The following is a 12,802-nucleotide window of genomic DNA, read 5'->3' as shown; positions in this document are numbered from 1 at the left end:
ATATAGCCGTCGCTTCTCGTGGGGCGGTGTGTATCCGTGCTCGTACGACTGAAAAAATTGTAAATAGTAAACGAGACCCGAGAATCTTTGAAAGACATGAAAAAAATGTGTAAATGGTACGTACGTGTCTTGTGTCTTCGTTCTTAATTTTAGCCCGTTCCATTCGAAAGACCAAAATTGCGTGTTGAAAGTGTTAAATGAAATGAAAACGACGGACGAAAAAAAAGTAAATAAAAACGAAACAGAGATATCGAAAATGGAAAAAAACAAAATAAAAGCAGAAAGGATATTTAAATTTCAATATATTGTCTGAGGGAAGCATATACTCAGCGCTTTGTAGTGGATAATAGCGGAAAAGAAGTAAATATCCCCCTTAGTTTCTTGACGTTATCGCCGAGAATCTACATATTTTTACGTTTCGTGTTTGACCCTCCCTCCCTTAGCTACTTAATAATAGACGGAAAACAACTGTGTAAGACAACCGACGTAAACACTAATAATTTGTATCCTTCATAATTCTTTTCCCCTTTTTTTGTACATACCAATAAAAAGAAAAGTCTCTTCGTACAATTATTAATGAAACTAGCGCAAATCATATCACACGCTCTTCTCATTGGATCGCAGGGAAACAAAAAGGGAAAGAACACCTCCGCCATTCGGGTAAGAAAAGTTCTCTTTTATTCGTTCGGTAACAAGAATAGTATGCGATTTCTGTCAAGTACAAAATAATGAGCTATTATAAAAGAAGGAAAGTGTTGAAAAATCGTGCAACTCCAACACAATTGATTTACGCACAGTATCTTTTTAGAGTCTACAATCTACTGTACAAGATTTCCAAGCCTTGAGCAGGCGTTTCAGAAGCGCCTGCGTAAAGTTTGAAGTCGAAGTGCTAATCCTTTGCGGTCCTGTGTCGAATTTATGTTAGATTCCCGATTATTCGAATTTAGTGAAACAACAAAAAAATTACTGTGCCCGCAAGGGGATTGGTTGAGTACATGTAATGTATTTAATTTACACGCTCTGTCTCCGCGTGTCTTTCCTGGGTATTCCCACGAGTATGTGATTCTTGGGCGTGCAGTTCTCCGGTATAAATTTCGAGAAGTACACTTTGTACCCGCACTGTTCCGCTAGGATCTTCCTATCGGTATCGACGATGGCCATACACTCGTAGCCCTGCTTTGTCTTCACGTTCTTCTCGTCGTGCGTTTGGTCCGCCGCATGGCTGAGCACCATGTAATTTTCCCGGCGCATGTCTTTCCTGAAGACATCGCTCCTCGGGTAGGTCAGGTGATGGCAGTCGTGCAGGGACCCGTAACAACAGGGACAGCAGACGAAGCTGGCTCTTCTCTTGATACATTGTTGTATAACCAGATCGGTCGCAACGCCGCAAGCATGCAGCGACAGTCCTATATCAAACTTTCCCTTGAAATAATCTAAATTGCATTGATAAAACCGGACGTTCATTAAGTTGAGTTTCCTGACCCTCTCTTTCGCTCTGTTCAGCGACTCCTCTTTATTTTCCAGCAGTATAAGAGTGCAGTCAGGCAGCAGGTACGCTAACAAGATTCCCAGATGACCGCTGCCCGAACAGAAATCCACGATCACGTCCCCCTCCTTCGCCAATTTGATAACAGGCTTGCACATGTTTTGCAACTGCGCCTGCTTCCTCTTTAGCCGTGTAGGAGGCAATGACCCGCCTTCCGGAGTGGCGTCGAACGGCACCGAGGACCAGTTCAGGTTCAATTCCACTGCGAAGGGCTCAGAGTCCAGTGTGGTGTCTATGTTCAAGCTCCTAAATACTTCCAACGACTGCTCCACGTCCTCCTGTCTAGTGAAGATTCTGCTTCTCGGCTTGTACCTCTTCGGGTCGCTCTTGTACAAACTTTGGTTCGGCACTTGGGGAAGAGTGTAGTTAATCTCATTTATTGTATTCTCGTTTGCCACCAGCAGGCATTCCAGACAGTCGACGATGGCCTGGTCCTCCAACATCTTCTCGTACCATCTAACAGTCAGCGGGAGCAGCCTCAGCGTCGACTCGCCTGAGAATACAGTCAGTAGGATGCGCATACAGACGAAGATGATGATGTCAGCTATAGTGATGTAGGAGCCCTCAGCGTACGTGTGCTCCAGCAGGTGGCCATGTTTAAACATCTTCTTCGGAATGGTGTACTTGTTCAGATTACGCAGTCTGACTGGTTGCAGCATGTGGCACTCGAATCTGGCCATGGTTGAAGGCAGCTCGTTGCATGCAGCATCTTCGGCATGCAGGAATTTCAAAGTAAGAATCAGATCCACCTCGCAGAACTTCGTCCAGATGCTGGCTTCCGAACAAGCGGTCAGACAAGAATCTTTGAACCCTAACAATTGCCGACAACGGTGCTCAGGGTTCTTTGAAACCACATCCTTCACTATCTGCCGCAAAATCGCGCAGAGACCAGCAATGTAACAGATCTTGTTCAACGCAATGATCGGCAGCTCGCAAGAAGTCGCGTAACTCGGGACTTTGTTCGCATCCACGACTTCGTATTCGAAACAGGAGATGTCCATCTTGTAGGTTCGCTCCAGAGGCTTCTGTTTGCTAGGAATGAGCCTGATTTTGATCTTGGAGCTGCAGTACTTTATAGTGAACAGCGTCACTATGGTTTCTATAGGTGCCACGCAAAATTCTGTTACAGAGTATACCTCCAAGTAGACTTTGTTCATTTTCATTTTAGCTGCCTATGAAATCATACAGGTATCAATGGAAAAGAAAAAACGTATTCCAAATTGATTGGGCTATCTACACGCTAGCTCTCAATTGCCTCGCCACTTTTCTTATAATTCTCTGGCGCAAGACATTCTCTCTCCAATAAATGCTCATACAGGAACTGAAGGCTAGGACGAACATCACCGCTTCGAACTTCCAGAATGCTTTCTCTTCCAGCCAGGCTACCCTGTCACAGCTGAAAGTGATGAAAGTTGAAATTACACGCTAGTCATCTTTATTGGTAATTATTAGACTGCGGATCGTTTATGCAAAATAAAAATGTTCTGCATCATTTGTGAGAAGCAGGAGTTAAGTAAAAATTATTTCATCCCTTAAAAGCATCTTTACATTCAAAACAAAGTAACACCATTGTTAGATTTTTCTAATATTTTAATGTTTTACATTTCATCTAACTAATTTCTCCATAAATGCATAAAAATCCGCAGTCTACTAATTATTTTTAAATATCTTTAATGTGTGTGGACCTCAGGGGGGTAGACTCGTTTGTAGGATTGCAAGGGTGCAGAATAGGGTATCTCAGTAGTCAAAAGTGCTAGATAAGAGATCAATCTAGACCGCAGTCACCCTCAAAAGTCTAATTTTTACGTTTACAAGGTGTAACTTGCATTAATTGGAAGCATAAAGCTGGGCATGTAGCTACTTTCATAAAGCTGCGACAAATTACGCCTCATAAACAGAAAAATAGGACTTTTGAGAGAGACATCATTCTAGATTGATCCTTTATCTAGCGCTTTTGACTACTGAAGAACCCCATCTTTGTATTATCGACAAATGAGAAGGCGCAGCCCGCACCCTTGCAATCCTGGAAAGAAAACTACATCTTTAATAATAAAAATAAATGCGTAAAGACAGCCGCACACATTGCAGTTCACCTGTACAGATATACATGTGATTTGATTCTCTCTAGATCACCTGTAAAGGTTGAGATAACTGTACAGTTCTATAAAAAGTATTTTGTATACACAATCTGGTTTATCTTCATAGGTATGCTGTGCATGTGAACCTCTCAGGTGTACCGCCACGATATTCAATGTAACAAAACAAAGATATCTTACCTCCTTGTTATCGTCTCACCGCTTTTACATTTTATAACTTCCTTGTATCTCGCGTGAACACACACGTCGATGCTTTTACTCGCTAATTCAAAAGCAGAACAAGGATGGCATTCCGAGATTATTTCGTACGCGTCGCCAGACAGGCATGCTGTATTATTCTCATAATTTTCTAGGTAGAGCTTGTTTTGATTGTCTGTCCAATGACTCTCGACGATTAAAACTAACACCGTTAGCCTACGATAAACATAGAACAATGATTTCTCATTAACATTTCAATGGCATCATTATGTGCAAGCAGCTTACTAAATGGAACTGTTAAACCTACGAAACTAACCCTCCCAATAGCGTGATGGCAATTAGCATTCGTTTCTTTGTGCACAGCTCAATCATTTCACACGTTTTAGACCAACACTCTATTTCGCAAAGCTACGCTTTCCTGTCAAGTGACGTGACCCATCAGAGAAATTAATTAAATGATTACTGAACGGGATGAACGAAATAAGCTCCGAGTCACTTTTCGAGTAAATGCGAGTAAATGGAGTAAATGGAGGAGTAAACACAGTTCGTGCTCCGTGAATATAGCACGTGTTTCGTCAGCCACTTCTTAGACCTTGTAGACCGCGCATGTTGTTGCGCGTCAGCCAATGATGTCGTGATCGGCGGAGTACGAGTAGGGGGATTAGCCAATGAACTAGTTCCGTTAGAGTCATATTGCGCAGTAGAGTCTTAAATTCGTCCTCCGTTACTTACTGCGCATATCTGTTGGGTCGGAAAAAACTTCTTACGGTTTTTGTTATTTTGATTTTATAATAAAAACCGCAAGAACTTTCTTTCCAACCCAATAGTATGTGTATAGGAAAGCCGAGAGTTCAGTGCGGCAAAGACCGTGGTAAAGTGTGACGTCGCAAGATAATTCTTAAGATAATTTCAAAATGTCTGACACGGCAGACATGCGGCCAGACCGCACGCGTTTTATTAGCAGGTGACCGTGATTGGTTAAATATTCAATGAAATTGTTATTCAAGGGCTACAAAAATTGGTGGATGTATACTGGAGAATCCTCTGTGTCTGTATTGTACAATAAAGATAATTTATTCATGCAAAATGAAAAATATTGGATATTCATTACAGCCGCAAATGATTCGTGCCGCTTTTCCCCTTAGGCGCAATGTTAATTCCGGCACAAATGTCCGTACAGCGCCATTTCATGCAGCGGCAAAACGCTCAAACCGTTAGCCAAATTTAGTTCCAAATGTACGGCTAGATGGCGCTGTTACCGACCTCTACTCTGTCGGTAACATTTGGCTAACAGTTTGAGCGTTTCGCTGCTGCATGAAATGGCGCTTTACGGACGTTCAGGAAGTGCAAATAATTCGTGCCGGAATTAGCATTGCTTCTTATGGGGAAAGCGGCACGAATCATTTGCTCCTGTAATGAATATCCAATATATTTAATTTTGCATCAATAAATGTAAATATAATGTGTCAGGGAATAAATAATAACCAATTAATTTCAAGCAGAATTTACTGAAAATTGTTACGGTTAGAAATTATTTACAGATATTTATGCAAGCTCCACGAATGTTGTAATACGCATGTACTGACCGACGCCGACACCATGGCATGCGGCACCGTGGCCAACACTACGCCACCACGCCATTAAAATGTTGTAAATTTAACCGATTTATATGTAAACCACATTCTGTAATCTGCACGATTCCTGAAATATGTATAGTTAATATATAATACGATTATTACTTCATACTTTATTGTAGTACCTTAATAAAACATAGAATAAACATTTGTATCTCAAATATACTTTATATATTGATTATTTCATGATAAAATGCCAAATTCTTTGCAATTCTTATCAATTACTGTGTACATGGCGCAACCGCTGACAACTCTCATCCCCATAAGCCAAGCGTAGGCACTCTCGATGAGCATAGCTTATACATCTTTTGAAAATGTGACGTCACACTTTACTTCATCTTTGCCTCGGGGACAGTGATCTATGCTGTGTCTGATGAATAAATTTAAAAAATGAAGGTACATATGTACTTATTAAAGCGTACGAATTTGACTTGCCAAAGGGTGAATTTGGAGTGCAAAACCTATACATCGATTTCTATAAGAGTGACATCAACGTAACGTAAACTATAAAGATAAACACAATAAGGGAATTGAGAAGGGAAAGGAGGTCTTACCATTCGAAATTCCCTCGATCGTGCCACATAAAAGTCGCGATTGTTCGTACCTATAGGACTTCGCGTCAACCTGAAGAATCAAATTCTGATTGCAGATGAAACGAAAATAAAAAAAGACGTGGCGCGGCAGTTCATCGGACGTTGGCAGACGGATCGGGACGGTGATATAACGTTTTCCGTGGAATGCGCGAGAAATAGTCGGACGGGAGCAATCAGAGGATGAAGGAAGCAGTTGACGAGAGATCCGGGGGAGGACAGAGTCGCGCGGTAAAATCTTATCATCGACATCCAGTGGGATTTCAAGTGGCGGATAAACAGATCTCGTATTTGAGATTTCCCATGCGGGTCTGACGGCAGTGACGGCGTCGCTGATGCATAGATGCGCCAACGGTAAAGTACGAAAGGGGAGAGAATGCTCGAAGGAAGAGAGGACCGTAGCCGGAAGAGGGAAAACCGAGGGAGTAAAAACGTGGTGAACACCGGAACACGTTGGAAGAGGGGCGGGAACCAAAAGACGAAAAAGAAGAAAATCCAGCGAGTGGTCCGGATTCGCAGACGAATGGATTAAAACGAGGAGAGTCCCGTCGTCGACCGTAGACCGTAGACTCTCGACAGTAGGATGTCTCTCGAGAGATCTTCATCGGAAGAGATTTCGACTGTGTAATACCACGAGTCCGAAGCGGCCACGAAATTACATCTGCCACCGTTTCGTTCCATCTCTGGCAGCTCGCCGCACCGATACTCGATCCGCGAAATCATCCCGTAATCGGTTTCATCGACAAAATTTCACTCGGAACCAATCTCTCATCTCCGTGGTCTCTCTCCCTCTCGTCGAGAAATTCGGCCGGATTTTCCTTCCGAATTAACGCAATACCTACTCGGAGATTATATTTGATACTTCTAATAAATTCGCGATCCCCGACTGCAAGTTGGTCTCGGTACGTTTCGTGGTAGCCGTGGACCAGCAAATATAATATCGCGTAGAGCTAGTAAATACGTCTGCCCGAGTATATGACATACCACGGTACCCGAGTACCCACGAGACGACGAGACACCCGGGTATCTCATCATCTGAGTGTTAAAACCGTAGAACTTCCGACAGAAATGAGATAGGCCGATAACACTGTCCAACAGCTAAAAAACGTTTCGACTCTCACTGTGCGATTCTTATATGTATATTTATTAGACTGCGAGCCTCTATGTAATTTTTAATTTTCGCAGGCGAATTATAAATCGAAACACGTAGAATCCTATTTTTAGTACTCCTGCGGCTGTACGATAAATAAAAATTGCACTACATTCTACCAAACTAATATCTATAAATGAAGTCATGATTAAAAAGGTGTCGTTGGCCGAGAGCGGTTACTAATATTGTTCTCGAGGAATAAATCGGGTTATGTAGTCGTACACAGTCTGCAGGTATTTTCTCGAGATCAGTGGTGTACTTCAAAGTGAAATACAATGAACCTGTCAACTGTAATGGTGTATATCTCGATCAAGACGGATTGCAACATTTGCATTCTAAAATCGGACATTTCATATGCAACAACCTAATACAATTTATTTAAATTGGCACAACTCTGATTGGTTTCTAATGATTTCTCTGGTCGGTGGAGCTGGAAAAAGCGATGCCGCTGTTTTCATCACCTGGCTGACGTTGTTCGCCGAGTTGCTGATCCATTCGCGACGCAGAGATTCGAACCCGATCTCGGAAACGGTTCCTCGCGCCTCTGTCGAGCCGAGCATAGATCGTTCGCGCCCCGCGATCGCTCGTGATCGCTCGGCAATCTGATTGGGCGCGATTGCCGCCGTTCGGCCGACGACGACCAGTTGCGCGTCGTCGCGTCACGTCGCGTCGTCGCCCGAAAGTAAACATGCCGAGAAGTTTTGTCGCGCGTCCGGACAAAGCGGTTGTCTCTTCAAGTTATGCGTGAACTCTGAAGATGAGCGAATCCACAGTGCGAACGATCGCGAATTCAAATCGAGTTGTGCGGTTGTAACGACGGGGAAATGGCGCCTGGTCCGCGTAATGCTTTCGCGGCGAAAGTTTCGGGTTCGTCGAAGGGTAAAGAAAATCAGCTACCTCCCGCGACTACGACTGCGACCACGACAGTCAAAAAGTGCAAGAAACTAGCTCTTCGAAGACACGAACGATCTTTATCATCGAACGATGAACGAAGAACAGGGTTGGCGGGATCGATCGGGCGGCAGGGACTCGCCATCGCCGAGACCCTCTCGTCGAAGAAAACGTCGTTTCAGGTTCATTTCGACGACAAAAATGAGCTGCAAGTGAAGCATCAATCGCGAGCGCGACCGCGCTGCGGTTCCACCGCGTCTTCCAAACCGCTTGCTTCTTTGCGAGTCCCGAGAAACGAAAACATACAGGTGTGGCGATCTCTGTTCCGAACTGTGCAGATTTTCCAGCCCATAATCCACCAGTTTTCTTTATTTTTGGCGTTCCAGCCTGCTGCAGGATCCGAAGAGACGGGCGCCAGACCTTCGCGAAAACGGTTGCCGGAAGACCGATCCCGCAAAAAGGAGAACCTGTGGCCGTCGAAGATTCCTCGTTACGTCAGGTAACGTTGTACCTCTCTGTACCGATTCTCGAACGATCTTAATTTGGTGTTGCTCGCAGATCGATCTCCACTGGATTGGGTCATCAGAGATCTCGGTTGTGCAGCAATAATGCATACTTTCTCTTTCGCGTCAGGTTCAAGAGGATGAACGACTCGGGCCGTCGTCGGGACGTTTCGCTGTCGACAGCAGCGAGCGCTCATTCGCCGAAGACGTTCGCCGTCGGTCTTTGCAAGACGCCGGAACAGCAGGCTCCCGTCGGAGCGTCCAAGGCACAGCCACAGTTGTTCCCCGCCAAGTTATTCTGGAACACAGAGTACCACGCGGAATTGCCGATGATTGAGCGCGAAAAGGAGGAACGAGAGCCCCGATTGTCTACCAACTTTCTCAGAGGAGATGTGAACGCCGAAATGAGGACCCTGATTGTTACGTTTCTGTTGTGTTTAGGCGTAAGCGGTTCTCGATTTTTGTTTTTGGCATGCGCGATTTTTGTTTTTGATTGTTCAACCACGCGGACACGCGTGAACGAATACGAAGACGCTAAGAGCCCGTTCACACACGGCGGAAACGCGCGCGTTTTCGACCGTCTTCGTATTCGTTCACACGTCTTGACGCGATCCGACAATCGAATGCAAAAAACGCACGGTTTCCGCCGCGTCTGAACGGGCTTGCTAGAGAGCAAACTAGGAGTGTAGCAAACTAAGAGTCTAGCAAACTAGGAGTGTAGCAAACTAGGAGTCTAGCAAACTAGGAGTCTATAGCAAACTAAGGCGAGAGACAAGAGTCCGTTCAGACACTGCGCGATTTGTGTTTTCAATGGTTCGATCGCGCGGATCTTATTTACATTAGCGTCTTTCACACGTCTCCGCACGATCCAACAATCGAAAGCAAAAGACGCACGGTTTCCGCCGCGTCTGAACGGACTCTAACGGCGCGATTGTTCGCAGATGCGCAAGAAATACCCATCGCATATAATCTATCGAGCGGTGAAGCTGTTCGACGTGGCGATCGACAAGCTACGAGTGACAACGGATTTCATACAATTGACGGGGTTGGCCAGCTTGTGGATCGCGAGGAAAACTCTCGAAAACTATTGTGATATCCCCAAGGTAAGCGGGCTGGGTTCGTGACTGCGATCAGCGCAATTTTTGTATTTCCGCGTTTTCGGTTCCAGGCTACAGAGATGATTAGCCTGGCCAAGAACGTTTACGCTGGATGGGAGGACCACCTGATCGATTACGAGAGAAAAATCCTGCGGGTATTGAATTTCAACGTTACCTTCGCCGACGTGCACTCTCTTTTCGGGTATCATTTGATCAACTTAAGTTATAGCGCGCACCGCCTCTCGCACGACAGGTTCGTGTTCATTCATCGAGCGGGTCATTATGCGGTAAGCCGACGCACGATACGAAAACTCTACTTGTCTCAAACACCGCGAGCTCGACCGCATTTTACTACGTTTTTATTTTTAGATTGACGTAACCCTGCTAGACGAAAGATTTTGTCGGATGTCACCGAGTTTGGTTGCCATAACGGCGGCCGAGCTGGTTCTCGGCCTCGTCGTGGACACCGAGCAGGCTTGCGCTGCGGGTCGTCCCACCGAGGTTCAACCGCGATGGCTATATTGGAGAGGATTGCTGTGCGGGGCCGGCGCAACCGTCGGCTCTCGCTTTAGTTACAGGTTAGTGCCAGCTCGTTCTCGTGTTTGCCTTAAACCGGCTTTGTTTTTGTCTTATTGGAAGCGAAAGCGACGGTGTTGTGACGACGGGAAACAGATTTCAGGACGAGGAGATCGACCGATGTCGAGTCATGATGCTGCGTTGCATTCTAACATCTAGGAAGAAGGACACTAAATTCCCGGTGGTGTGGAAAAAGTACAATCGCAGCAGTTTCGGTCGGATAGCCAAACATCTTCTCGAGCTAGCAGGCATGCTGTCGTTCCACGAGTCTGTTAAATTTTGAAAAGGATTGCGCTGGAGGATTCGCGATCTCGTTGCCCGCTTCAATTTTACAATTTTGACGAATATTTTCGACGTCGTTTGTTGTAAACTCTAGCTATGAAAAGGATGAAACGGAAGGTAGTGCGAGAGAATGTTGAGGCAGATTGAAATAACAAAATATATTTGAAAGAAAACAGGAAAGTACAAAGAGAGAAATGATGTGAAATGTTCTAATGAGAGATGAATGAATACGGTCGGTGTGAAGCGCAAATATCGCGAGTTCAACCGGGCGTAATGAATGGTAAACAGTAGCGCGTGTCAGTATGACAGAATAGAAATTGCGAGAATTCCCGATGAGCGCATGTACATCTCTTTTATATCCGCGTGGGCCATCGGTTTTGGAAGGAGTGGGGACTTTAAAATTAAACTGGTAGGATCGCAGCAACGTTCGTTAGGTTAATAACCTAATAAACGGTGCTGCGGAGGAGACAAAGGAATAGGGCAACGGAATTGGAACAAGGAAAACATGATGCGATGGCCCACGATACAATTCGACGGGTTCAAGGAACGCTTCGATCCGGCGAGGTTTATATCGGCGGTCGATCACCTCGCCGGTTGTTGTCATTTGTCGCAGCGATGAGCAAAAACTCTTGATTGCGTTCTTCTGGCGCACCGGTGTCGATTGTGTAATAAATGAATACATATAATACGAACGCTTTGACGGTAATGATAAAAACGGACTTTAGGTTTTTGAACATCGTTTATTTTGCGTTTCGCCGCTCTCTCTCTCTCTCTCTCTCACACACGCACACACACACACGCACGCACACACACACACACGCACGCACACACGCACGCACTACACACACACAGTTCCCCTTCGGACGGCAACCCGCTTCTCAATTTTCGGTTCCCCTGCAGAAGGCAACCCGCTCGGCGTTTTAGGGACTCAGAAACCACAAAACTATTTTATACATATAATAGAAAGATTAGACTGCGGGCCTCTATATAATTTTTAATTTTCGCAGGCGAATTATAAATCGAAACACGTAAAATCCTATTTTTAGTACTTCTGCGGTTGTACGATAAATACAAATTGTACTACATTCTCTGGAATTTCGTGTTTTAGCATTTCTGTTCGGGATTCAAATTGTGGGATTTGCCGGCCGTTGCGGCAACCGTCGAGCGACGTTCGCTACGGTTTTTTCACCATGTTTAGAGTCACGTAGCGTTCACACGTTTTTGTTAGCGCCCATTACTGGTAAATCTTCACGGCTTGAATCACGAACAATGTCTCCCAGGATCATCAAATCGATCCTGATCCAATCGCGTACGACCACGCCTTCCGTTCGAAGAATATTTAAAGGCCCCCGCCTTTTCAAATCGATATCACGTTTTACTTTTCGCTCTTTCATTAACAATTTCTTTTGATTTCATGATCGCGACAATCGCTGCTCGTTTGTTCGTTCGAACTGTTCACTGTTCACCGTTCTCTTCCAGAGCCGTTTCGCTTATGATCATTTCGCGTCGCGTGTCGTGCTTCTGCCCGCGTCAAGATATCCGACGAACGAGTTGAAGATTTCCGTTCGCGGCGGCCCTCGTTAATTTGCCGCTCAAGATCTCCGTCGCGATCCAACGGCAGAAAAAAGCACGTTCAAGGTCTCCGATTCCGTATATCGGCGATTCGCGCGGCGAAGCGGTAAACTGAATAAAGTGCAGTGTGCGAAGCAAGTGAGATCATTCTTTCTTCTCCTTGCTTTTCTCGCGCGCTCAAATCTGAGTGGTGCTGGCATCAAGTGACTCCGACCGTCGCTCGACGCCGAACAGCATTTTTTGAAAATTGTCAAAAGTCATACAGTCGGTGTACAAAGTATTCGTACACCTTTTAAAAACGAATAAATTTTTAAAAATTTGGCTCAGCAGCTTGAGTTTTTTTTTTGAGACATTAGAAGGGTTAGTTTACTAGCTGATGTGTAAATAATTTTTTTGTAATTGTTACTTGTCGCAATTACGAAGGGAACAGGACCAACGAACAGACCACGATTTTTTAATTTTTTATCTGTGCCCGTAATGAAAATTTAAAACATGTATTTTGTAAATCTAAGTAAGTTATATATATGTACAAAGTTTCATGGAAATTGGTTGACGGATAAAAAAGCTGTGGGCATGTAAGATGTAAAAATCTTTGAATTTGCGGTTTGAGATTCCTTCAAATCGCAGATTCTTAAGATTTTTGCTATTTTCAATCAATTATATTTCG

At 44.6% G+C, this 12,802-nt stretch overlaps 3 protein-coding genes across 4 annotated transcripts; 1 reads left to right on the top strand and 2 right to left on the bottom strand.

The window, feature by feature from the left end:
* Positions 1–136: 136 nt before the first annotated feature.
* Positions 137–2,709, bottom strand: Gstcd (glutathione S-transferase, C-terminal domain containing). The gene has a single exon (XM_076421053.1). The coding sequence runs from the start codon at positions 2,707–2,709 to the stop codon at positions 1,012–1,014; it is 1,698 nt and encodes a 565-aa protein (XP_076277168.1). The 3' UTR covers positions 137–1,011.
* A 69-nt stretch (positions 2,710–2,778) lies between these two features.
* On the bottom strand, positions 2,779–4,447 carry Jtbr (jumping translocation breakpoint protein JTBR). 2 transcript variants are annotated; one of them, XM_076421055.1, is made up of 3 exons: positions 4,148–4,447; positions 3,823–4,056; positions 2,779–2,942 (listed from the first exon to the last, which is right to left on the bottom strand). In XM_076421055.1, exons 1-3 carry the CDS (start codon positions 4,210–4,212, stop codon positions 2,780–2,782), a joined length of 462 nt encoding a protein of 153 aa, XP_076277170.1. In that variant the 5' UTR covers positions 4,213–4,447; the 3' UTR covers position 2,779. The 2 variants fall into 2 exon arrangements, with proteins under 2 accessions (XP_076277170.1, XP_076277171.1); XM_076421056.1 differs by having other exon boundaries at positions 4,157–4,443.
* A 1,264-nt stretch (positions 4,448–5,711) lies between these two features.
* LOC143207185 (uncharacterized) lies at positions 5,712–12,337 on the top strand. The gene is made up of 7 exons (XM_076420348.1): positions 5,712–8,413; positions 8,492–8,604; positions 8,739–9,051; positions 9,550–9,711; positions 9,777–9,992; positions 10,075–10,283; positions 10,378–12,337. The coding sequence occupies exons 1-7, from the start codon at positions 8,039–8,041 to the stop codon at positions 10,562–10,564; spliced, it is 1,575 nt and encodes a 524-aa protein (XP_076276463.1). The 5' UTR covers positions 5,712–8,038; the 3' UTR covers positions 10,565–12,337.
* Positions 12,338–12,802: the final 465 nt, after the last annotated feature.

The sequence above is a fragment of the Lasioglossum baleicum genome, chromosome 3 (genome assembly GCF_051020765.1).
Source record: "Lasioglossum baleicum chromosome 3, iyLasBale1, whole genome shotgun sequence".
NCBI classification, from domain to species: Eukaryota; Metazoa; Arthropoda; class Insecta; order Hymenoptera; family Halictidae; genus Lasioglossum; species Lasioglossum baleicum.
The sequence above is the reverse complement of the archived record's forward strand: the minus strand, read 5'-3'. Positions and strand labels throughout refer to the sequence as shown.

Bases quoted from the DNA above. Each gene is read 5' to 3' on its own strand.
- Jtbr (XM_076421055.1), bottom strand. From the start codon at position 4,212: ATGATTGAGCTGTGCACAAAGAAACGAATGCTAATTGCCATCACGCTA. The intron at 4,057-4,147 runs GTAGGTTTAACA...TGTTTATCGTAG, and splicing joins CTATTGGGAGGGTTAGTTTC to GCTAACGGTGTTAGTTTTAA. The intron at 2,943-3,822 runs GTAAGATATCTT...CATCACTTTCAG, and splicing joins GGTGAGACGATAACAAGGAG to CTGTGACAGGGTAGCCTGGC.
- LOC143207185 (XM_076420348.1), top strand. From the start codon at position 8,039: ATGGCGCCTGGTCCGCGTAATGCTTTCGCGGCGAAAGTTTCGGGTTCG. The intron at 8,414-8,491 runs GTGTGGCGATCT...TTGGCGTTCCAG, and splicing joins CGAGAAACGAAAACATACAG to CCTGCTGCAGGATCCGAAGA. The intron at 9,993-10,074 runs GTAAGCCGACGC...TTTTATTTTTAG, and splicing joins ATCGAGCGGGTCATTATGCG to ATTGACGTAACCCTGCTAGA.
- Gstcd (XM_076421053.1), bottom strand. From the start codon at position 2,709: ATGAAAATGAACAAAGTCTACTTGGAGGTATACTCTGTAACAGAATTT.